At 42.0% G+C, this 23,319-nt stretch overlaps 2 protein-coding genes across 2 annotated transcripts in view; both read left to right on the forward strand.

The window, feature by feature from the left end:
• The first annotated feature begins 267 nt into the window (after window positions 1–267).
• Window positions 268–4,853, forward strand: lig4 (ligase IV, DNA, ATP-dependent). Its single transcript, XM_084713937.1, has 3 exons — window positions 268–369; window positions 1,884–3,954; window positions 4,172–4,853. Exons 2-3 carry the CDS (start codon window positions 1,892–1,894, stop codon window positions 4,839–4,841), a joined length of 2,733 nt encoding a protein of 910 aa, XP_084570063.1. The 5' UTR covers window positions 268–369; window positions 1,884–1,891; the 3' UTR covers window positions 4,842–4,853.
• Window positions 4,854–9,443: 4,590 nt separating this feature from the next.
• Window positions 9,444–23,319, forward strand: part of LOC146304771 (NALCN channel auxiliary factor 1-like) — a 37,731-nt gene continuing 23,855 nt past the window's right edge. The window contains exon 1 of the mRNA XM_084713967.1: window positions 9,444–10,718. Coding sequence (XP_084570093.1) covers window positions 10,035–10,718 — 684 coding nt within the window. The 5' untranslated portion in view covers window positions 9,444–10,034. The remainder of the gene's footprint in view (window positions 10,719–23,319) is intronic.

The raw sequence follows: 23,319 nt of genomic DNA on the forward strand, positions 1-23,319 counted from the left end.
ACGTTCATTGTTTTTTTTGTTTTTTTTGGCTGCCATTCATTTTCATTCATTCATTTATTTTTGTATATTTGTTATGGTTTTCCTTCTGTTAAATAACGTTTATTTTAAAAAAGGATGCGAAATATAGATGTATAACAGAATAATTTTAAAATGAGTCACAGTCCTGATAAGATATTTCAGCTCAAATTTTAAAAAAAAAAGTGACTATTCAAAGTGTGAAAATTGAGTTTCACTGTAGGGGAACAAAAGTTCCGCTCTTGTTTCCAAGGGAGCGCTTTCGGTGTAGGACCCAACTTTGAGTATGAGGAAATATTGAACTATTGAACATGTAGCTGACTGTGAGAGGCCTGGCAGAATAAAAACAGCAAGGTAACGTTCAAATATGACATATTTCAGTATTTTTGCGAAAATATATAGTTAATGTTCCTCGAATCGAGCTGAAGAACAACACTTCCTACTTCTTTGGCGGTCTGTTTTTCAAAATGAAAGATCAACGAACATGAAACGCCTTATTTTATTCACGTTTTATCACTTGTGAACAGAATATGGCATTGAGCTGCTGTTAAAACCGCAGTACCATCCTTAAATATCGCCTTAATTCTCGGCGATTTTCCGTAACTTATATGGATAAACATGTTCGGACAACAGGCGTCATATGACAACAGATACCTTTATTTTGAAAATCCATTAACCGATGGACTTTTAAAGGTTTACGTTTGACATCTGTAAATATTATTATAAGTGCTTTTAAACATGCGATTAGTGGCTAAACATTTCAAAAAACATTAACTTGTTGTTCTTCCTCAATTCTTGTTTGTTTGAGTCTTGTTTGTCAGGTTTTTAATCAGACATGTCATAACATGTCAGGACCAGTAATCTGTTATGAAGGAGGAAGTGGAATAACTCAGTAATTGGCACTGTGTTTTGTATTGTCTATAAACTGAATATATTTGATATATTTTACAGCTTTCGTTCATTCATTAGAATAAGCCTTGCAGCTGAGCAAAAAGTTAAGAGCATTTTACACAATATGATGAAATATAAAAAAGGGTAGGACATCAATTATTTTTTAGTTTGTTTATTGTTATTTTGCTGAACATTTATTGTCTTATATTTTCATATGTTTAGTCTAATATTGAACCTAACACTCTGGCTTTACATACTCCTGCATTATAATGTATCAGCCACATTTAAGATGGGCCACTTGTATGACAAAAACAGAAAAAAGCACAGGTTAATTTATTTTTCTGGCTAATTTGTTGTGTTAGAGAAAGTTATTTGGCCGGTGAAAAGCACTCATTGATCATCTGATTGCATTATACTAAACTACAACCTGTAATTTGTGTGATTGTAGAGCTGCAACTTACAATTATTTTCACTGTCAAAAGACAGTCACTGTTTGAATTATAAACCACCTCATACAATACTGCTGATTGTTTCTTAAATCTTTCGTAAAGGTACAGGATTCGATTCTTGAGAAAGATGATTCACTGTTGAGTCTCAGTTCCACGTCATGAAGTGTGGGTATTTGAACAAAATATTTCAGTGTTTCCCACAAATACCTTTCATCTCAAATATTTAGACCGTGATAGGACACTAAAATGTCCCCTTTAAAAACAAAACCAGTAATAATGAGTAGAAATAATTAGAAGTTTAACTAATGATAATTTTTCATTCTGCGCTGGTTATTTCCTTGATTAATAGTTAATTATTTGGGCTATAAAATGTCAGAAAATAGTGAAAAATAGAAAATACATTGCTTGTACAGTCAGCAGACCAAACCCCCAAATGACCTAAAGATTAATTGATCAATAAAATAGTTACTGATTATTTTGGACATGTGGTCTAACCATTCATTTTCACTGATTTATGTCTTTGATCAGATCTCACCATGGAGGGAGCTTCCAAAAGTGACGCCTCAGCTCAGCCCTCTGTGGCTGCTCAGGTTCCTTTCCTTCACTTGTGCACCACTTTAGAGAAAATCCAGAAGTCTAAACTCCGTCCGGATAAAAACAAGATCCTTGGGGATTTTATTGGGTCGTGGAGGGAGTTTCATGATGTCCTCCACAAAGACAACCCCAAAACAACAGACTCCTTCTACCCAGCTATGCGCCTCATCGTCCCTCCCTTCGAACGAGAGCGTATGGCGTACGGCATCAAAGAAAGCATGTTGGCCAAACTCTACATCGATGTATTAGGCCTCCCAAAGAATGGTCCAGAAGCTAATAAACTGCTGAACTACCGCGCGCCGACTGCATCTCAAGGAGAAGCTGGAGACTTTGCCGGCATGGCGTACTTTGTGCTGAAGAAACGGTGCACCAGTCAGGGAAACCTCACCATCAAAGAAGTCAATGACTTTCTGGACTCTGTGGCCATCAACAACGCCAGCAAGCAGAAGGATCTTGTGAAAAAGAATCTGCTGCACCTCATCACCCAGAGCTCCGCTCTCGAGCAAAAGTGGCTCATCAGGATGATCCTGAAGGACATGAAGCTCGGGATCAGCAAAGAAACTGTCCTCCAAATCTACCACCCGGATGCTGCTGAACTCTACAACGTCAACACGGACTTGAACAAGGTGTGCCAGCAGCTCCACAACCCCGCCGTGTCTTTAAGCGAGGTCTCAATCGGACTCTTCTCTGCTTTCAAGCCGATGTTGGCGGCTGTGGCGAACATCCGCAACGTGGAGAAACAGATGGGAAATAGCCCTTTTTACATTCAGACCAAGTTGGATGGTGAGCGTATACAGCTGCACAAAGACGGAGACGTGTACAAATACTTCAGCCGAAATGCCTTTGAATACACGCAGCAGTTTGGAGGATCTCCACTGGAGGGCTCGCTGACGCCTTACATCCACAACGTCTTTAAAAAAGACATTGTAAACTGTATCCTCGATGGCGAGATGATGGCTTACAACCCGACTGCTGAGACCTTCATGCAGAAAGGGAGCAAATTCGACATCAAGAGACTCATGGACGACTCTGAGCTGCAGACGTGCTTCTGCGTGTTTGACGTGTTGTTAGTCAACGACCAGAAGCTTGGAAAGGAAACTCTGAAGAAACGCTACGAGACCCTTGAGACGGTTTTCACCCCGGCCAAGGGACGGATAGACCTGGTGCCAAAGAAGGAAGCCAGAACGATGCAGGAAGTGGTGAATGCCCTCAATGATGCCATTGACAACAGAGAAGAGGGCATTATGGTGAAAGATCCATCATCCATCTACAAACCTGACAAGCGTGGCGAGGGATGGCTGAAAATAAAGCCAGAGTATGTGGACGGTTTGATGGATGAGCTGGACCTGCTGATTGTTGGCGGCTACTGGGGGAAAGGCAGACGAGGTGGTATGATGTCACATTTCTTATGTGCTGTTGCTGAAGCTCCAAAGCCTGGTGAGAAACCCTCAGTGTTCCACACTTTTTGCCGCATCGGCTCCGGCTACACCATGAAGGAGTTGTACGACCTCGGTTTGAAGCTCGCCAAGCACTGGAAAGTCTATCGGAAAAATGACCCACCAGCCTCCATCTTGTGCGGAACGGAGAAACCAGAGGTTTACATCGAACCCTGCAACTCCGTCATCATCCAGGTCAAAGCGGCTGAAATAGTTGGAAGCGACATGTACAAAACCAACTCCACCCTGCGCTTCCCCAGGATTGAGAAGATCCGTGAAGACAAGGAGTGGCACCAGTGCATGACGCTGGCGGAGCTGGATCAGTTCCGCAGCAAGGCGTCTGGTAAACTTGCCTCGCGGCACCTTCGCATCGATGACAACGAGCCACAGAAGAAGAAGCGTAAGCTGCCGGCCAAACCCAAGAAGGTGGTCGGGATCATCGACCACTTTAAACCCCAGGACCTCTCGGGGGTTGCCAAGGAGACGGATATGTTTGAGGATGTGGAGTTCTGTATCCTGAATGGCACTGAGGATCACCCCAAGGCTGAGCTGGAAAAGGGCGTGGCCAGGTAATATGTCATCTGTGGGGAAAGAGCGTTTTGTGTTTGTAATAAAACAGTAATTGTTGTCAAACTAGAAAATAAAAAGAAAATGATTGGCTGCTTTGGTAAGATAAATTCTAGACATACGGTATATATTTTGCTTCATCGTTCCAAATGCTTCCAACAAATTTTCAAACACTTTAAAGTATCCTGACACAAATGGCTGATGTCATCTTCTCATAAGGTGTGGAGGTATCGTGGTTCAAAACCCGGGACGAGACACCTACTGCGTGATCGCCGGCGTGGAGAACATGCGCGTGAAGAACCTGATCACGTCCAACCAGCATGACGTTGTGTGGGCCGCCTGGCTGCTGGAGTGCATGGACCAGAAGGACGTGGTGCCGTGGCAACCACGCCACATGATCCACATGTCGCCCTCCACCAGGGAGTACTTTGCCAAGGAGTACGACAGCTACGGCGACAGCTACTTTGTGGAGACGGATGAGCAGCAACTGCGCGAGGTGTTCGCCCGGATCGGCGGCGCGGACGTGTCTGCGGGTGTGAACGTCAGCCAGGTGGAGCAGCGTTACGGCTGGGAGGACCTGCCCACCAGCATGTTCAGACCCTTCAAGGTTTACATGGACAGCTACGCCGACATAGGAGACCCTAAAACCGCCATAGCCACCACCTGTCTGGACATCAGAGCGCTGGAGTTTCGCTACCATGGCGGGACGGTGGTGCAGAAGTTAGAGGAAGGAGTCTCTCATGTCATCATCACAGAGGAAACAAGACTTCTGGATTTAAGGACTCTGAGGCGCTGTTTCAGGAAAAAGTTTAAGATTGTCAGAGAGTCGTGGGTGACCGATTCAATCACAGCAGGGTATCTGATGAACGACACTGACTACTTAGTTTGAAAAGTGCTTTCCTAATAAGATAAGTAATGAACAATTTGAAAAATAAAAGTTCCAGACAGCCAAAATCATCATTAAGAATGAGATAACGGATGTGATTTCGGACTACAGTGTTCCTTACAGGGATGTTACTTCTCAGGGCTTTCATGCAAACTTTATGAGTTTTATTTTTTGCGTTCTTAATGAGTGATTAAAGCTGCTTGTTATTTTATTATTCATTTTAAATTGGTAGACCACTCTGGAAGTCAGGAAGGCCACGATTTTTTCAAATATGAAAGTTAGAATTGCATATTTAAATAAGGAAACTGATTTTTCTCTTTTCAGATATGTAACAGTTGTAGCAGCGAGTCGGAAAATGAGGACTGCAGTCCAAATAGTTGGAGAGTCACAGCTATAGGATCCTTTTTTGCAAAAGGAGTCTGGTTTCGCGCGCGAGAGAGAGCGATATTTGGTTTATGTAACAGCGGTTTCCTGTTTAAAAAGGCGCTCTGGTGGAAATTTACTAAATATAGTTCTCACTTAAACTGATATTGACTTTTTTAAGTGGCTAAAATTCATTGTGCTGCTGAGCCTGTCCACAGCGTTTAGCTTCTATGATGGTAACCCTGCTGCTTCTCCAGCCTGGGGGCGTGTCGACTGACATCTACTGTAGTTAATACCCTCACTATAGATAAGAACCTCATACAACCTCACTTCAAACAAACTATGTATGATTTCAGGAACATGAGATTTTGTAGTACTTTTTGTGATTTGTGATGTGTAAAACCGGGGCTTGAACTCTTGTTGTGATCCTTTTATGTCTGTTTAATTACATATTAAGAACAGCTCGAATAAATAGCTTGAATTGGTTTAAAATACAGAGCCGGAGTGACAAATTCCTTTTCAAAATTGGTAATTACCCAAAATCAATGGTCTGTGTGAATCGCTGGCTTTTGCCTCGGCTCTTCGGTGTGTAGTCGGCTGGTAACGAGAGAGGAGGCCGAGGGACGCCACAGGGGTACGTTAAAACCGGTTCAGCTCAAGGCCTTCCAACAAAGATGTCTCCATGTTTTCCCGTCTTCAAAAATGTCACCAAAGTGCCTTGGGACTCATTGATATGTTATAACCTTCATTACCATCGCCTCTAGGGTGCAGGTAGCTGCCTGTGGTGTCCTGGGTATTGTTGTGCATAAATGCCGCATGAATACATTGTCAAAGTAAAAGTGATGAGCTACCTGTTCCTAATCATATGCTGGGAATAATGGCTGTTGTAGTGTTCCCTGTAGGCTTTCAATTTTTGTCATTTTCACATCACTGTTAAACAAATTCATTAAAGTTCCTCCTTGGCAGTTTAGGCAGAAGACGCGCCACTTTTGCCAAGAAAACAAAACACAAAAGCACAGAGCAGTTGAGAGCATCTCATTGCTGGTCAAAGAAAAAATATTCTGTGCCTCAGTGAGCATTCTGTAACCCGTCGCCCACTCTGGACTATTTCCAGGTGATGCGGCGTGAGTGTTTGACTGACAGGCTTTAATTAGAGGTACTCAACTAGTGCTTATTCAAGTGTGGCGTTGTGTCACTGCAGCACAACCGTCGGTCTTGGAAAGTGTAACTGCCGCTCCTCTGAACAGATTATCAGTCATCTGGAGATGCAAAGCTGAAAGCTAGCATCGCAGAAATACTGTGTCCTAATGGGATAAATGCTCTAATTAGGCCGGGACGAGGCTACTGGAGAGATGGAACCGGCGAGCGCGCTGGACACAAGCAGGAACAAATGGTTTGGAAGCGGCGCCCCAGACGACCAGCGGCTGCATGCACTCAGCTGAAATAAATGAGCTCCTGTAGAGACCAAACAGAGGCTCGTGGCTGCAGGGAGGGTTTGTCTGCAGCAATTAGCACGGCCCACCCTCAACGAGGAAATTCAGTCAGAAACAGAGAGAATCAAGCTCCGGTTTGAGCCTCATGAATCAGTGGCCACAAAGTTCATAAACATTTATGTAGGGTTGTTCTGATACTGATACCAGCATCAGAAATGTCTTTTGACTGGTTCTTCTTCTGTTAGATTTTTCTTTTAAACCCCTAGTTTCTTAACCACTTATTTAAATGTAGACCTGATTGTTTAAAAATTAATCAAAAGCTCAAAGTTTGTATATTAACCTGAATTCTTTGCCTTCGCTGTAAAGCAGCAGATAAACTCCAGATTGTTTACCCTCATTAGAAAAGCTGCAGCTTTGATAAAGCCTTGAGTTGAGAAAACTAATTCAGCCCCTTTCTGACGTTAGTGCAAGACATTTCCACAGCCTGCTGTAATGCATATGACTTTTAAACTGTGTTTTCCCACCTTCCAGGCAGACGCTCATTTTCAACCATTTCATTAGTGTTTTCAGATTGACTTTCAGAGACTTGCTAGACTGGCATCACCACACTAATTGGCAAATGTGTCTGCCAGAGCAAATGAAAACATGAGCTTGGCAGACTTGTCTGGTTTCCAGGCTAGAGACTCGCTTGAGTCAGGTAATCCATCACAATAAACATCATGTCTGTTTTAATTGTCAGACCTGCCTTTGAGTGGTAATGAAGTTGTAAACACTCATTGATTTAAACATCTGGAGCCATATTACAGAAAGTTTCAATCGTAAGTATTAAGATAGAGTCTAAGATAAGATTTTTTCCAGGTTCATATGACAGAATCAAATCCTAATTAACTTTAGGAAACATATCCTATCTTACTTCATCCTGTCATATCACCGGTGAGGAAATCCTGTTGGTTTTTTAATAATTGAAACATACTGAAACATGCAAAAATGGAGCAAAGGCGACAGGCACTTAACTTAAAGACAGATGAGTAACATCTGTGCAGACATCCAAAGATATTCTTCTTGGGAAATTTACGATAACGCTAACTCAGACATCACTCTGGCATCCGTTGTGCAAAAGCAATAAAACCAAACACTGCTGTGAGCTGGTTAGTAAGTTAGCTACTAATACAGGTGGAAAAGTGAAAGCTGGGATAGTTTAATTGTTATAATAAGGTTAGGAAGGTGTATTTATGATTTTGGGAGGTTATTGTACCTGTTAAGTCTAATTACGGTTACCAAACAGTTAAGAAGGAATTTGCAACACAGCAGCAGCCTGTGCTTTTAAAAACTGTTGGCTTTATTATCGAGCGCAATTGATTTGAAATTGGCATAACACATGCAAAAACATTGGTATTGTCCTTTAAAGAGGAGACAGGCTCCTTTCTTTGGATGAGAGCATCTTGCCTGTGGCTGAAACCAGGTGAGTACCAACCTGTCTGACTGCTCCAGTGTCAAGCCGTCCACAGTATAGTTTTTAATAAGTCTGCTGGGGTAAATTTTCAGAATAAAACAGTTATCACAAACTGTCTTTATCCAGTCAGCACCTTTTATTGATCAGTATTCTGTGTGGCTGCATGTTTTTGCTTTTAGTGGTTTTAGTTTGTCATTACCTTTTGTACTATAGCCCTCAATAGTTGAGATGGAGATTATTTTGGAGACTGACAACTCAGGCTTTCATTTTGAAGTCACAATTACAACGTTTCTGGTGACATTTCAGCTGACTCTATTGGACTTGACGCACCTTCAGTACCGAGGGATGCGGTGACTGCGGTGCGCGCGCATAACGTCAGAGATGGAGATGTTTTGTCGAGCTGACAAGATTAGATAGGACAATACCGGATGTTAAGCAATTTGCCCTTCAAAATAAAACGTGTATCTCAACACAACATGCGGGTAGAGTAAACACAGGTGTTGTCAGTGATAGTAACTAAGGTTCTGTTCCATTCAGATCAAACAGGATCGGATTGCTGCCATTGTGCATGTTGGCTCACTGAAGAGGCTCTGTTACACTAAATGGAACAGGACCTTAATCGGTATAATTGGAAAGAATTTATATAAATATAACTGTTGTTAAAAGGTCTACAGAGCTAAAATGCATGTCATGTAAATGGAGAGGCTGGATCTCTGTAAAGCCTATGACTGGGGGACTGTCAAATGAATCTCAAGACAAGTCTGAGGGGTCCAATTTAATTATTTTTTTCTGCTGTGAAATACTAGATAGTTTCACTTCTTGTGACCTTTAAACCCCCTTGGGATGAAATAATCTGAGAAAGAAAAATCACTGTTTAGTTTAGCTGCTTGTAAACTGTGACAAGGGGTCACAAATAGATGTAGCTTGGCTATAAGGTAAAAGCAAAGGTTGAGAACCATTGGACAAGGGGGTACCAAACTTTTTTTGCTTAAGCCCCCCAAATGGCATAAAGGTTATGGTTGGCCCCCCTCTTTTGCAGCGTTTTTTTTTTTTTTTTTAAACACATTAGCAATACTTGTACAACAACAACAACGACAAACAACTGATGAATATACATTAAATGTAAAATGATATATATACATTTCCACTGTATTTCATAATAATACACATAATAATTCGATTTTATTTTATTTAAAATAATATATTTGTTTATTATTTCCTTTTTTCTTCTTTCTTCTTTTTTCTTTTTTTTGCAGTTTTTTGCAGTTTTCCCTTTAAAAACTTTAAAATTCATCGGTCTGGATAACAGAAATAGGGGGGTAACACAGAGGTAACTGTGAGACGAACCAACACGATTCAGGTTGTGACCTTTATTTTGAAGACTACCACCGGAAACGCCGCTGGTAATCGCTCGTGACTTGACGCAGCTTCCTGCAAACACACCGTCTCTTGGCGAACATGGCGGCAACTTGACAACGGCAGCGAGATGAAGACGGTGAGGGCTTGAAAAAGAAAAGAGGTCTGTTACAGGCTGTAGGCCCAACCGCCGACACAAAGGCACACAGCTTCGCCATGTTGGAAGACGATAGCGCCCTTGTCCCTGCACGACCGAGGCCGGGGAAAACGTAAACGCGTCGGTGAGTGTTTCTAAAAACGGAGGGAGTCGAGGCTACGCAGAGGAGCGGAGCGGCGCGGCGCGGTGCTCAGGGCGGACGGGAGGACAGCGGCTTCACCGGTCAGCCATGGAGGATGCGGCCCGTGGTCGCCTGCGTCTAATTTGCCACCCGGCCCACGCTCATTTTGATGGGAATTACCGCTGAACGCAAAGGCAAGCCGGGACGACCCACCACCTGACACTCTGAGGGGAGGAAAACGCGAAGCGGACCCCACGTCAATGACTGTTGCGGCAGAGGAGCCCCCACGGTGGAGTCGGCCGGTTCCCAAAATATGACCAGGGGTGCTGGGACGTGTTGGCAGCAAGAAGATGACGACGGCTTCCAAATCTGGCTAGAGCCCCCCCGCGACAACCAAAAGCCATTCACCGACTCAGAGAGGGCGCAGAGATGGCGACTGTCCTTGGCATCCCTCTTGTTCTTAACCATCCTCCTCTCTGATCACCTGTGGTTCTGCGCCGAGGCCAAACTGGCCCGGACCCGGGTCAAGTTCGCATCCTCCAGCCTCCTCTCCCTCCAGACCCACTCAGCACACAGAAGCCTCAGAGCAATCCCAGATGCTATTTTTATAGGAAACTCTACCAAACATTTGTGGCGGCTCGGAACTTGCCACCACCACCATCACCAGGATAGTTTATCTACAGACTGCTTTACTCTCGCAGATGCCGACCATTTGTGCGGGGACAAAGAGGGGACTGTAAATATGAGCGATTTGTACCTTCCCTTTTGTAACTCCTACTCTCTGCTGGATTTGTTCCACGGCTCGACAAGTCCGGACAATTTGAACTGCAGCCTCGACGTGCTCGCCGATGGAGACACCACCAGATGCAACCTGTGCGTCGAGGCGTTCCAGCGCTACGACCAGCACGCCCAGGAGAAATACGAGGACTTTGAGCTGCTCACTCTCAAATACGAGCCGGGGGCATATTCGGTGAGGACGTGCATGGAGCAGTGCAAGGTAGGATGCAAAAAAAATAAATAATAATAATAAAATAAATAAATAAATAAATGGGAAGGGGAGGGGGTGTTGTGATGTGATGTGGCGGCCATCTGTTGATTTGGGCCCGGATAGATGCCAGTTTTGGTCCTCCTCCTCCTCCTCCTGTCGCCATGGAGACGGATGACAGATTCAAGGAGACTCCCGGCTCCGGGCCTCATGTTCATTCATCTCCTCATTGTGTTTAGGCCCCATGCTAATGTGCAGATGGAGGAGGCCCTGCATCCACACTTCTTTGACATTGAGGCTCATAACGCGCCTGATCAGCCATCGATAACCTATTAGGATTGCTTTTATAGCCTACTCGCGTTTATAACAGTTTAATGAGCAGGGAAGGAGGCTTGCAGGCATATGCAAACAACTCCTGGAGCTGCCCTGTGTGTGCTGTCGCAGTCCGCCAGGTGTTCATCATGGCCGCCCACTCCATATCGAGAGCGTTTCATTAAAGTCAAGAGGTGGTTTCCCTGCCTAATGTGGCGGAAGGCTTGTGTTTGCTCACCACCGGGCCCCTAGGCACGTAGGCCTCGTTCCGGCTAGGCCAGGGCACTGTTTACCATCGGCCGGAGGAGGGTCAGAGGAGGCTGGGTGGAGAGGGGGCCGCGCGCCGCCGCTGAGCCGTAAAAGGCAGCGTTCAGCACCGCGGACAGCTCCACCGGCAGCGCGGCGAGGTGGAGCTGTCCGCTGTGCTGAATGGAGGCGCTCCCCGGCTCCATTCACAGAAGCCCTGGCCAATCCCAGATGGCCTCCATTCAGCCAACCAGTGGCAGGGACACGAGCATAGGCGTCAAGAACGCGAATCTAATAAGGCCATCTGCCCGCTTATACAAATCCAGTGCAATTTTAGTAGATTGAGCCACACATGCATTTGAGCTGGGCCTAGTCTGCAAGGCTAGCTTAAATTCAGAGGAAGGAAAGCACACAAAAGACTGAATTCCTTTTGTGTGTTCATCAAACAGTGATTCACTTTGTTTTATACTCCTTTTGCTGTCGTGTGTCTTAATCCTGACAAAGAAAACAGCCTTTTCAAGCGAGATAAATCCAGCGTTCATATGGCTGTACAGTAGACCTCATACTCTTACTTATACAAACACTCACACACACACACTCTTTGTTTACACAATCGACTGCTGCACTTTAATTCATCTTATGCTCAAACATGAAATCAACTTGTTCAGTTTTATATCTGATGATTGTGTTATCACAGTCAGTCTGACAGACACAGTTGCCAAGTTGTTATTAGTCGTCCATATGTTTGAAATTCTTCTTTTTTTGTTTTCTTTGGATAGAGCTGAATCAATCAGGCCTAACTGGTTTACCAGAAAACAATGTGGACAATTTCAAGCTAATTTTTAAAGCCAAAATAGTGAAAAATTCAAAACATTCTCTGTGTGTCACTTCAGCTCTCTGTAAAGTGAATCTCTTTGGATTTTGGACTTATCGTCAAACAGAAGGCGTAAGAAGACGTCACCTTGGGCTTTGGGAACTTGCCATGGTCACTTTTTCACAATTTTAAGACATTTTTATGGACTGAAAAAATGACTCATGATGGAAAAAAAATCCAGAAATCATATGGCTGTAGACGTCACTCCCTTCCTTATATAAACACTCTCATACACACTTTGTGTACACACTGGACCTGGAGACTGCTGCACTTTAATTTGTCTTATGCTCAAACATGAAATCGGGTCGCACAGTGCACACAATCAATCCGAAGGACATGTTTGCTAAATTGCTGCAGCTGTCTGTATGTTTGAAATTACTCTGGGGCTGCACCTATTGATTTCTTTCATTGTCGATTAATCTGTTGATTATTTTCTCGACTAATTGATTAGTTGTTTGGTCCATAAAATGTCCTCTAATGTCTCGTTTTGTCCACAACCCACAAATATTCATTTTCCTGTCACAGAGGAGTAAAGAAACCAGGAACTATTTGCCTTTTGTGAGATTTTTTTGATGATTAGTTTAAAGGACCAGTGTGTAGGTTTAAGAGGTTTCTAGCTGTGAAATAGCAGATTAGTTCTCAACTATTAAATTAATTGCTAACTATTTTGATAAGCAGTTAGTCTATTTGAGAAAAAGTGTGAAAATTCTCTGGTTCCAGCTTCTTAAATGTGAATACTTTCTGGTTTCTTTTCTCCTCTATAACAGTATAACTTTTGTTGTGGACAAAACTTTTGTTGTGGGCTTTAGGAAGCACTGATCAACATTTTTCACAATTTGTTTGACACTTTATGGACCAAACTATTGATAAATTAATCAAGAAAATGAAAACAAAACCACCTTGACACCGTACAGGGGCAGAGCATACACACATCTACCTATACATATACCGACAAAAATTACACATCGAAAGTAAACACGAGATTCCTTGCTGTGGTAGACAGTAACTGGTGATCATCTCCAACTCTCAACAAAATATGAAGTGCATACAGTGACTCTGGTCCATAATAAACAGATGTTCAGGTGATATTTCCAACCAAAACAATAGCAGAGAGCAATGGAGAATTTCTTTTTTGATATTTTAAATCTTATCATAGGCAGTCCCAAATATACGTATATTTTATTTTATTTTATTATTTTATTTTGATAATCAAGTCATCTTTTAGTGATTTTTTCTTGGAAAAAATGTGAATAATACCAAACATTCTCCGCATTGTGCTGTTTGTCTCTGTCATGTATTATTGTAAACTGTAATATCTTTGGATTTTGGACTTCTGATCAAACTTAATAAGACATTGTAAGACGTCGCATTTGGCTCTTGGATCTTGGCATGAGCATTTTCCCCCTTTTTCTTGACATTCTGCACACTAAAAATGATTAATTAAGAAAATAATCATCCGGCATTAGAAATATTGGATATTTGGAGCTGCACTCCTGATATTTCTCATAAATCATCATCGCTGGAAGCTTTATATCCCGTCTCTGAGAGCTTTAAAACCCCCTCTGCATACCAAGGCCTTTACTAATGTTGGGTTGGTGAAGCTTGACCTAAGCTACTTCAGAGTCTTACTTCAAGGTTGTTCGGTTTCCAGCTTTAGAATATGCAATCATGCTACACAGGAGAAAAAGGCGTCAATGGCAATGGCCTGAATGCAGCTGTTTTTTTTTTATAAATAGCCTAGCCAGCACCCGTCCTTGCCATCAAGTACCAACCATTGAGGAATGCTCCCACTGATGTTAACTGAAGACGTGTCTGCTTCTTCGCGCCGCACACAAGCCTCCGTGTGTGACATTTCTTTCCCCTCCACATGATTTCATGTTTTATCCACTGCCAGTCACAGGCCATTGTTTCCCCTGTCCTCCGAGCTAACCTCTTGGCACTTGGAGAGAAAACAGTCATTTAGTCAAGCTGCTAATTTCTTTAACAATGACCCCTCTCTATCACCTTCTTGATTATAGGCTTGGCGGAGCCTGTATACGTGGTCGGCCGGCGTCGTTACGGAAAGAGCGGCGTGACTCAAACGATAATGCCAAGCTCTCGTTGAGTTAATGGCTACCTGCCTCGGAGAAGCCAAGCAGTGAGAGTTGTGTACCCGCACAGACAGATGTATGTGGAATCTGTGTAAATATGGTAAGATTACAGCGTACACTGAGCTGGCAAGTGTGAAAACATTAACCAAATAGATCCCTGCCTCGCCGTGTCATGTCAACATGCAGGGGGAACAGCGGCGGCAGGTATAGGGAGAGCTGGAGGAAGATCTCTGACATTTCGAGTGCGGATATTTGACATGGAGAGTAGCGTTTGTTGTGCAGGAGCGGCTCCTGTGGTCCGCAGGTGGTGCTTTGATTCCTCTTAGCCTGAGGTGAAACATCACACAGTGGACACGGCCGGTGTGCTGTTCCTCACAATGGGATTCTCCATCATCTGACTCTGTGAAAACGCACCATTCATCTTGACAGCGGGGCCGGGCTCGAAACATTTAAACCCGGCCCGACGCGCTAACGCTGACTTGAAAGCAGCTTTTTTTTTTTTTTTTTTTCATCCCAAGTGTGAATGAAAATGTCAGACGTGCTAGTAGTTTCACAGGAAACAATGAAGCCAAAACAAACCTGCGGTACAACAACAGCAACAAGTGTAAGCCAACAAAGGCCTGTAGGAAACACATGATGTGGGGTTTACGACCTGTTATGCTAAAAGTCTGCAGTGAAACATTAAAAGTGTTATTATCACCTTTTCACATGAAGCATGTCTGAGCAAAGGATGTATAATTTTCATGCAGGTGCACTGCAGATAAACTCCAAATCCATTTTTTAAAGTATTAGACTTTAGGACATGAATTGCTGATACATCCATAATAACTGGGAACTGTGAAAGTTGTCAGAACTGTTTGACTGCTTTCAGTCATCAAGTTTTATCATGTTATATAGTAAGTTTTGTGTAGCACCAGAACATCCCTGAAAGTCTGATTTCAAGCCTAAAAACATTGTGTTTTGTTGTTATTAGGGCTGAAACTAATGATTATTTGCATTATCACTAATCTGCCCATTATTTTCTCCATAATCTATTAGTCGTTTGATGTAAAGTGTCAGAAAATAATGAAAAATGACCATTACAATTTCCCAGAGCCCAGTTTGGCATCCTCAGATGTCTTATTTTGTCCGACAAACAGCCCAAAACTCAAAGATACTCAATTAACTACCATGAAAGATGAAGAAAACCAGTAAATATTCACATTTAAGAAGCTGGGAACTGAAATTCTTCGCATAGAAATGTCCCAATGAAGACAAAACTGATAATTATAAGAGTGAAAATAATTAGGACTACAGCTAATTATTATTTTTTTGTTAGCGATGAACTTGGCGATTATTTCCCTGAATCATTATTCGGTTTAAAAAAATGTCAGAAATTCGTCATATCACAATGTCCTACAGCCCAAGGCGATGTTTTGAAATTATTCACTTCAACAGTCCAAAACCAAAACCTATTCGATTTTTCTATTATAAAATAGAAGGAATGAAAAGAATCCCAGCAAATATTCACATTTTAAACCCCTGAAAACATTTTCTCAGTCATTTTTTGACAAGAGTGATGGTGTTCTGCATCGACACAAAAGTTTCTTCTGAATTTGGAAGAGTTTTAGTTAGTTAGTTAATATATTTTTTACCATCGCTAAGTGTCTCCAAAGAGCTGACAGGAAGTGACATGCTGTTTATTTACACAAAGTTATGCTGAATGACAGTAAACATTTTGGTTATGTCGTGCGTAGTATGTGATTTTTGATGCAGCGTTGGCGGTTTAGCCTGATATCTGACCGAACTGTCAGCTCGTAGCAGCCAGCTCAGTGGAGTGTGTTGTTTGGTCACTGTAAAAACTTGAAGCCAAGTTTCCAGGGCCTTGAAAAAGATGGAACTAGTTAATTTTAGGTATTTACGCTCAAAAAATGATGAACGATGAATTGATTATCATAATTAATGCTGATTAATTTTCTGCCAATCAGTAATCCCTCACCAATCATGCAAAGAGCGGCTACTGCCCTCAGGCCCCAGATTGATAGGCAACCCAAAGGCTGCATGCCAATTAGTTTGTAATGGCAATTGGTAATTTGATTTGCAATGTGATCTCATGGTAAAATAAAGTTTTAAAGCCTTTATTCTTTCAGTTTATCTTGTGCTTACAGGTAAATAAATTAATCAAGCTAATTAGAAATTGCAGACTAATACAAACACAATGCACGTGATGTGCGATGGTATCTTGGTTATCGTCAGTAAAGAATTTTGATTGGCAGTCAGTGTTTATGACAGTGATCCCAACAATATTGTTGCTAATATTAGTTGTGGAGCGAACTCCGTTTGAGTTAGAACAGTTTTTTTTTAAAAAAGTTAATGTTATATTTGTCGGTTTTCACACCAGGAGTGGTGAGTTTGAGGCTCTTCATTTTGGATGATATCTCGAAGTTGAAAACGTCCCAGTTTCCACCTGACATGATCACAGCATGAGACAAAAACATCTGCAAGTTTTCACACTTTAAAAATCTGGAAAAAAAAGAAAAAATGAATTGGCTGCACAGGTGTTTGTACTCTGTTCCTCCTGATAATTTCACTCATTTGTGAATTTGAAGACAGAACTGTCAGCACCTGGCCCGGTAACCATGACGTCTCTAGAACTGAACTCTATCTGCTTCTACTAATACGTCCATTATTACATCTACCTCTTTGACCCTCTGTGACCTCTACTCCTAGTGGTGCCATGACCAATGATGCCACTTCTTTTGCCTTTACTACCACCACTGTGATGTAGAAATCATTTCCAAACACAATCACTGACAAGTCTGTGCACAAATCCATCTCCTCCCCCACCCTCCAGGTCCAATTGAATGTCTAATCTTAGCCGGTGTTGTGTGCAAGTGGAAAGGAGGACAGCGTCCACAGCGTGCTCCCTCTTTAGATCCTTGTCAACCGCACACATCTGCATTGATCTGAGCTCTTTTTGAGCCGGAGGGACGGGTGGCAGCAATACCAAGAGGTTGATCCCTATTGATTTGCACCGAGCCCTCCTCTTTCACTCGTCCTTCATTTGATAGTGGGCAGCTCCTCCGACCGAAATAGGGCAGCGCCTGAGCTCAGTGAAGACATCATGTTACAATCTGAACCTGTGTGATTGTGCCACAGGACCTGTGTGTGTTGCAGTCTAGTCAGACTGGTGTTAAAGTTGCGCCCTCCTCATCTGTTATCCCCCTACCTACAATATGGACAGTTATGCAATTCTGCAGTAAATGATGTGTAACAACAAGGATATCAGTTCTCAGATGGGGGGCCTGAAACAAAGTCTAAACACAGATGGAGGCTTGTAAGGTAATGCATCTTTCTCTTAGGGTCTGGGAAAGGCTCCAGCTCCACGTTTAGAGAAACAAATCTTTCTGATCAGAAAGTTGACAGTATGTAACAACTTTCAAAACCAGTATGTGAACCAGTGAGGGCTGCGAATAATGATTATTTTCAGTGTATTTTTTTGTCAGTCAGCACGGTATAGACTGAAATGGATCGACATTTGGTACATACCACATCCCCTTTAGGATGAGCTGCGCCATCTTGCACCATCAAATACTGGCATTCCCATCAGCCTCAGCCGTACTTTGTGTTTAGTGCTGATTAGCACTAAATGTTGCCATGCTAATGTGCTAAATGAAGATGGTGAAAATGGTGAACTTTATGCATGTTTGTATTGTCACTGTGAGCACCCTCAGCATACCATTCCTTAAAGCTACAATAATCAGTGTCTTTATACGTGTATATGTATGTAGATTATATAAATGTAGTTAGCATCTTTTATTTGTTCATGCTGCTTGTTAGCTTGTTAGCTTGTAACTGGCAGTGGCTGACACATTTAATGCTAACTCTTGCACTAATTCAGCACTGGAGGTTTCAGGTTTCTTTGCCTGGATAAATCACAGTAAATTTTGAATATGTTACGTACAAAATCTAGCTTTGCTGATGGTAAAGTACAAGCTTTGCACAGATACAAGTCGGTAGAGTCAAGGTCAGGCATTACAGGGGACATAAGCATAAGAAAAACAGTGGTATCTTTCCCAATGGATCAGGTGTGTAATATGAAAGATGTTGCTAGTAGTGACAAATTCACAGCTAATTTCCTCATTCTGCAGTTCCCATCAGCTTTACAGAACTTTTTAGCATCTCGTAGTTTTGGTTTTATGGCCCAAAACTTTACTGTTTCAGTTCACTCATCATCACCCTCATGAGTGTAATTTTTTGGCTGTTGCAGGCAGCTGTTCTCAGTTATAAAGCTACAAAAAAAAACACTACCTGCCCAGCACCAAGTGGCAGGCAGTTAGCAACTAGCTGATGAACACAGTGGAGCACTGAGCATTCATGGTTTGTACAAAGTCTTGACAATTTGCAAAACGCTTAATTTTAAGTGTGATGTTTTGAACATTAGAAATATGCTTGAATTTACATGCTTGATTTTCAATATAATCTGGTTTTTCATCCACACAATCACTCATGTAAACATAAAAATCTTTTAACATTTGAAATCATGTTGTCATATTTGTCATTCATAGCTAGATACGTCCTCTGTTGAACCCTTACTCTTGAAATTAGTGAGCATTCAATAATCATGATCAAAACATACAATCAATGTAAATACGAACCGCTGATTAAAATAAACAGTGACAATATAAATTGATTACTGTGGGTATTAAGGAATTTGCACTTGCTTTTATAGTAACAATTTAGATGTGACTATAAAACTTGAATAGCCAGGAAATGTTTGGTTTTGGTTTGAATGAATGCTAATGTTGCTCTGTAGCTGCTGGATGTTGATGATAAACAAGTTAGTCTTGGTTAAAATATCCTGCTGCCCAGTGTTTTGTGTGTACGCATAGATCAAACCAGCAGTGATTATGAAGTGGATCATACGGGTACCACCGTAGCTTTGATTTGCTCCCTCCCTCATTCCACAGTACCTCCTACATGACAATAAGACATAGATACACATAGACTTTCTCATCACTAAATCTATCAGTTATGTTTCAGTGGTTTATCTCATCTGCATGAATATCCTGTGATCGTCCACGCTTCTTTTAATTGCAGCTTTTGTTAGCCATCTACTCATTATTCATATTAGCCGACACCGTGCGTGTGTGCGCGCTCCAGCCTCGCAGAGCCTCGTGTGCATAAATGACCGACAGATTGTTGCACTGCGTTGCATTGTTCACCTGTCTAGGTTGCACGAGAGCCGCAAACGGAAGTGCTCACGTGGGATTTCTGCCATTGTGCCTCCCTGCGGCGGTTGTGAATGCTGACCTTGGAGAGGGTTTTGTCCCCTCAAGAAGCCTGGCCCACTCCACGACAGGCCTTTTATGAATGGGCAGATCCCTGAGCTGAATGCTAATGAGGCAGGAAGGAGAGAGAGAGGGAGAGAGAGAGAGGGGGGAGGCTTAGCTGCTGCAGTGAACGGCAGCGCTTCCATATTGTTTTAACTGTGAACCGCTGCTGCACGGCGAGCAGATCAGATCACATGAGATAACAGCAGGGCTGGAGGAGGGAGGAGGGAGGAACGCCGCACCGGGCGAAAGGGGGTTAAAGTGGGTTACCACATTAATAGGCCTCATTTAACCTCTGTGGCATTTCCATTATAGATGACATGTGAGGTAATTTCTCTGGCAAACTGTAATGTTGTCAATCAAGGCGAGGGTGAAGACTGTAATTAAAGCTACATGTCTCTGTGTACAGGAATGATTTCATTTAGGAAACTAGCTTTTTTTTCTGATACATGACAACACAGATCATTTAATGAGCCTGAGATTGAAAGGATGTGATTGACTCAAATGTTTCATCAGCTATTAGATTGGGTTAGATTTCCATGAAAGTTGTTACAGACAGATCAAAATGTCCAAATACCTGCCAAATAGTGACATCAGCCTCAGCTATGATTATAGCTCATTAGCATGTGGTGGCATGCTAACCTGCTGCACTAAGATCATGGAAATTGTACATATTATACCTCTGTTAGCATTTAGCTCAAAACACTTTTGTGCTAAGTATTGTCCATCCTCAGTAAAGTTCCTCTTAAAGCTGCTATAGTCAGTATTTTATATTAACAACTGACCAAATAACCATGTGTAATGCAAAAGGAGCTGCTTATCATGACAAACTCTTGGCTAATTACCTGTAAACTAACAGCATTCCCATCAGCCTCAGCTGTATTTTGTGTTTAGCGCTAATAGACAAAGGTTAGCACTCAGCTGGTGGCCATGATAAACACATACCTGCTCAACATCAGCATGTTAACATTGCCATTGTGAGCATAAAAGCGAGAGAAGCTGATATTAGCTTTAAGCTCAAAGCAACATTGATAAAATGCAGAGACCAGGTGGGGTATGTGTTTCTTACTCTGCTGTCTTCATGTCCATTGTTTGCAGTGAATTAGCCTAAACGACTTCTGTAATCGATCCAAGATACAATATCTCACTGTCGTTAGGTATACTCATGACCTAATATGTCTTTTAAGGTTATACTTAATGTATAAACTCCAAAATGCATTCATATTATGACATGATCAGTAGATGTGGGAATAATTAGGATCCGTATGTCCAGTCAGATTTCATAATCCTCTAAAAATGGTTGAATTGTGTTTATGTCTTCTTTTGGAACCCACATTTCCCATAATGCAATGCAGTGGTGTCTTGTTGGAGCTCCCTGCGTGGGCCACATCGTCCCCAGCTCTCCCATAGCAGAGTTTTACATTTTTCTAAGACTTTTAAAAGCTAATTTTAAAGCCAAAAAGGACGTCATACAACTGATCGTCTTGTGCAAAATTTCTGGAGCGTCGCTTTTTTGTGTTTGTTGTGTAAAGAGCATGTTTCCCCTGAGAAGACACACACACAGATGTGTTACAATGACAGCCTTAAAACTATATCCTCCCTGGAGATGAATTGCATTTAGTTGCCAAGCTGTTCTCCTGTTTATGCAATAATGGAACAACCAGAATTTAATTATAGTAAAAACATTCATTACTTTGGCTTCGTAATTGTGAGAAAATGAAGATGTTTCAAGCAGGATGTTTTTTTTTCCTGTGAAACACCTAAGGGTCAGACTAATACCTCCATTCATTTATGGGCATGACATCAATTAGTCTAACAGTCCTATTGTCTGCATAGGTATTTGAATGGATTATTTTTACAGGGACAGATATAAGCCTGAATGCATATCCCAGCCGCCACGTGCTACGCTGAATTTTAGTGTTTAACTAATGTGGAAAATGCAGGGTGGAGGCGTTGTGCCCGTGTTCACAGGGGAACTGAGCAGCATTCAGGTATGAAAACTGATGACTATGTAACTCAAATACATCCTGTGTGCTGCCTTCACATGATCACATCTAAATTCCCCACCCAGTTGGCCACTAACAGGATTATCTGACTTCCCCTTCTTCTCCAGTAAGGTGGAACCTCTCTCTTCATGTTCCCTTCTTTTTAAAAAGCCTTTCTAAACCAGGTCTGCATGTATACAGTGGACTAGGTAAAAGGTTAGGTTTGGATCTTTGTTAAGCTCCATGTGGCCCATTAGGATGATTGAGGATGATGTTTGTCCTGTTAAATGAATTGTCAGCCACTGGACATGAGTTTTGTTTATGAGAGCGCAGTGCGACGGTTTGACAAACAGCACTATCTGTAAAAAAAAAAAAAAAAACTGTATGAAAATGCTTAATGCATGATGTATGCTGCCATCTTATGCAATGAGTTGATGATGACAGTCTACTGCACTGCCAACATATGATTTATTCCATTGTATGAGGTTTTTAGTATATTAAAATGCACCACACGAAGATAATATAAAACCAAATTAACCTTTTTATTACCTGAATGAGTTTGCATCAGACACTCATGAAAAAGAATTGGATTTACAAGCCAGCTTGAATGTGTTAAAATAATTTAATCACGTGGCTCCTCAAGGTTTTCCGAATGTTATTAGACAGAATCGACCAAATTCTGATAGTGAAGTGATCCATGCAGCCTTAGTCAGACCTTCATCTCGGAGCAGGGAGCGGCTCCAGGCTGGGAGGGCGAGTGCTGGTTTTTAAACAAGCGTCAAAGTAGGTACAGGTGAATACAGTAATTAGGCAGGAGAGGTGAGTCAGTGAACGAGTTTGTGAGTCTCAATTTAGTAAGGAGAGTTTTGAGTTTCGATTGATTGATTCATGACGCACACATCAGTACAAAAACTTCCTAGTCAGTCACAGTAGCTGTCCAAGCTTCTTCCTTTTTTGTCCTTATTGTGCTGTTTACTCCGCCTCCACCGACTGGCCTGCCAAATGTTAGTTAACTGTCAGCTAATAATCTCACTACTTGCAACTCTCCTGTCTCATAACAGGAAATATCTTTAAACCCTGCCTCTTTTTGGGAGCATTTTAGGCTCTAAAGAGGAGGTTGAATGCAAGTTAGCGGTCTAACATGGCTAATAAATTATGGTTCGTCCAGTTTGGATCAGTTTTGGACCTGTTTCCCTCAAAGATCAGTACTGTCAAGACAATTTGTTATTGATCAGAGAATTTGTTCAGTTTAGTTGAACTGAATTGAATGATTGTAGCAATTCCACTGAAATGAATGGATTTTGTTGTTTTAAATAGCGCAGTGACGGGGCCTTTATCCTTCTTTTGGCTTTTTGTCAGCAGCTAGTTGTCTTTCCCTCCTGCTTACAAGCGTGTCTCTCTCCGTTCCCTCAGAAGAGATTTTGAAAAGGTCTGGAAGGTGCATTTGGAGGTAGAATTTGTTTACCTGAACTAACAGGTCCATTAATTCCAGTTACCCTGCGTCTTATTTCCTCTGGCTCTGCCTGGTTGACTGCTGGCGAACATGAATGTCAATTCTTTTGGAAAAACAAAATACTAGACTTAATGATTCAGAGTTTGATATTTCAAAGTATAGTTCTGAATGTATGTGATGCTCAGGAACATTTTGTCGCTAATGGTGCTTTTGTAATTGATTACTTCAGTCTATAACTGTTTTGTCTGGCCTTAAAATAATTGTGTGGCCTGTAGGTACAACTTTGGCTGCTCCACTAAATTTTACTGCACAGCAGAGAAATGTTTGGGTGACTTGCAAAA

Source organism: Lutjanus erythropterus, chromosome 24 (genome assembly GCF_056507025.1).
Source record: "Lutjanus erythropterus isolate fLutEry1 chromosome 24, fLutEry1.hap2, whole genome shotgun sequence".
NCBI lineage: Eukaryota > Metazoa > Chordata > Actinopteri > Lutjaniformes > Lutjanidae > Lutjanus > Lutjanus erythropterus.